The 2,101-nt window shown below is 45.8% G+C and overlaps 1 protein-coding gene across 2 annotated transcripts in view; it reads right to left on the bottom strand.

Moving 5' to 3' along the window:
• Positions 1–2,101, bottom strand: part of RAP1GAP2 (RAP1 GTPase activating protein 2) — a 194,863-nt gene that overhangs the window by 173,521 nt on the left and 19,241 nt on the right. For both annotated transcript variants that reach the window (XM_019650494.1, XM_019650493.1), the window contains exon 2: positions 515–631. In XM_019650494.1, coding sequence (XP_019506039.1) covers positions 515–631 — 117 coding nt within the window. The remainder of the gene's footprint in view (positions 1–514; positions 632–2,101) is intronic.

Here is a 2,101-nt window from a genome sequence, read left to right as displayed (position 1 = left end):
TACCTGTCCACAGTGTAGACAAAGAGTAGGCAGGAGCCTGGGAGCAGGAATTTGGGCCAAGAAAAGCCCTCATATCCCAGCCCCTCACCCAGACTCAGGGTCCCAGCTGGATTCTCTGGCATGGGGAAAGGAAGAGACAAGGAAGGCAGGGCCGCCTCCACCCAGGTCAAAGCAGGGGCTGCCCGGCAAATTTGCCAGCCACTCTCCCTCTTAAAGAGGAAACTGCTGCTCTCCAGGTTTTGCAAATCTCTGCAGGCATCATTTCACGTGAGACTCATGATCTTCCTGATAGAAAACGCAGGAAAAATATGATCATACCCATTTTACAGAGGAGTAAGTGGAGGCAGTGAGCTACCTCAGATCGCTCAGTGCATTCTAGGTTGGACAAACTCTTTTCAGGACCCCGGGAGGCCTCTCCACCACTGTAGGCTTATGGACCAGTGTGGCTTCATAAATACTGAGGGGGCCTAGACCCCGGGCAAAGAATGTGAGTAAGGGTTGTGGGTTAATTTACCTGGAGGGAGACTCAAGGTCAGCGCGGCTGAGGATGCGATGTTGCTGTGGGCTGTAGAGCCACTGGAAGGCTGTCAGCGTTCTCTCCTCGATTCGGAAACGCCCTTCCTGCACATACCTAAGGGCAGGACAGGAGAGAGTAAGGAGGTGGGCAGGCAGGGCTCTGCAGAGTTCTTGGAGAGTTGGCCCTGCTTGCTGGAAAAAGATAGACCAGGAGTACCCATCCCCAAATATTCCCCCTGTTCATCTTCCTGAAAGCCGTGTTTCCAGAGGGCCACAATTAAAATTCCCCAAAGAGGAGGCAGCTACAGGGAATAGGTTTCAATTCAGTAGGCGGAAAAGCTTTCTAAAATTTCGTTGTCTGAAGTTGAAAGGAGTCCCATGGACAGAGTGAGTTTCCTGTTACTGGATGTATGTAAGCAGAGGGTGGGTAGGGGATTTAAGCGTCACACAGGATTCCATTCTCCAAGCCCCTATAGTACTAAGACACTGGACTTCTTGATATCTCAGCAGGAGCAGGGCTGTTCTGGAGAGGGGGTCATGAGTCAGATGTCAGGCTTAGTTCTTCCAGAGCCTCAAGAGTCTCTCACAGGACCCCAGCCACCCTCCGGATGGACAATCAGCCCAAAGTCAGGATGGGGAAAGCTGGGCTGGGCAAGGTGAACACAAAAGGATCTCTCCCACTCTGGCCACCCTCTCCTGGTAGAACCATGAATCCACTCATAAATTCAACATTTATTGAGTGCCTACAATGATGCGTAAGAGACTTGATCCCTGCCCTCCTGGAGTTCACGGTCTTGTGGGAGAGAAACCATCAGATAACCACATGAACAAATACATCATTACAGACAGCCCCCTTTATACATTACCTGTGGGAGTGCCAATTGGTCCAACCCCTCTGCAGGACAACCTGATAATATCTAAGTTACAATTACACTTCCCTTACAGCCCAATGATCCCCTTTTGGAGAATTAACCTACAGATTCTAGCATGTGGATAAGGTTATCTACAGCATTGTTTATAATAGCAAAAGACCAGTTACAACTCAGGTTCTCATCAGTAGGGAGCTGGATAAATACTGTATTTTGCCGTGTATAATGTGCACCCACATTTTGGGCCCTAACTTTCAGGGGGAAAAAATCTTTCATTTTAATTTTTTAATTCAAACTTTTATTTGTTTACATTTAGGTACTTGTTTTTTGTATTTTAAAGAAATTTTAGCATTTATTTTTTAACATATTATGGTACAAGAAATTTTATGTAACAAATAATTACAAAACACAAGAACAGATACAAGGTACGAGAAATTTTATGTACGGGTAACAAATTTACGATATTGATGCATCATAGAAGGCCAACAACTCTTCAGCGTTGCAAGTTTGTTGTAAGTTTAACAAAACAGATTATCTTATTTGAGTATTATTTTGCATATGGATATTGTTATTGATTTCTAGAGTTACATTTTTAACTCATAAACATAAATAAAAGAATTAGGGCCAGCCAAGTGGCGCGATGGTTAAGAACTGGCTTGGGACGCCAGAGGGCCCCGGTTTGGATCCCACATATGAGGGCCAGTGACACTGCCCTC

Source organism: Hipposideros armiger, unplaced genomic scaffold, assembly GCF_001890085.2.
Source record: "Hipposideros armiger isolate ML-2016 unplaced genomic scaffold, ASM189008v1 scaffold_141, whole genome shotgun sequence".
NCBI lineage: Eukaryota > Metazoa > Chordata > Mammalia > Chiroptera > Hipposideridae > Hipposideros > Hipposideros armiger.
The sequence above is the reverse complement of the archived record's forward strand: the minus strand, read 5'-3'. Positions and strand labels throughout refer to the sequence as shown.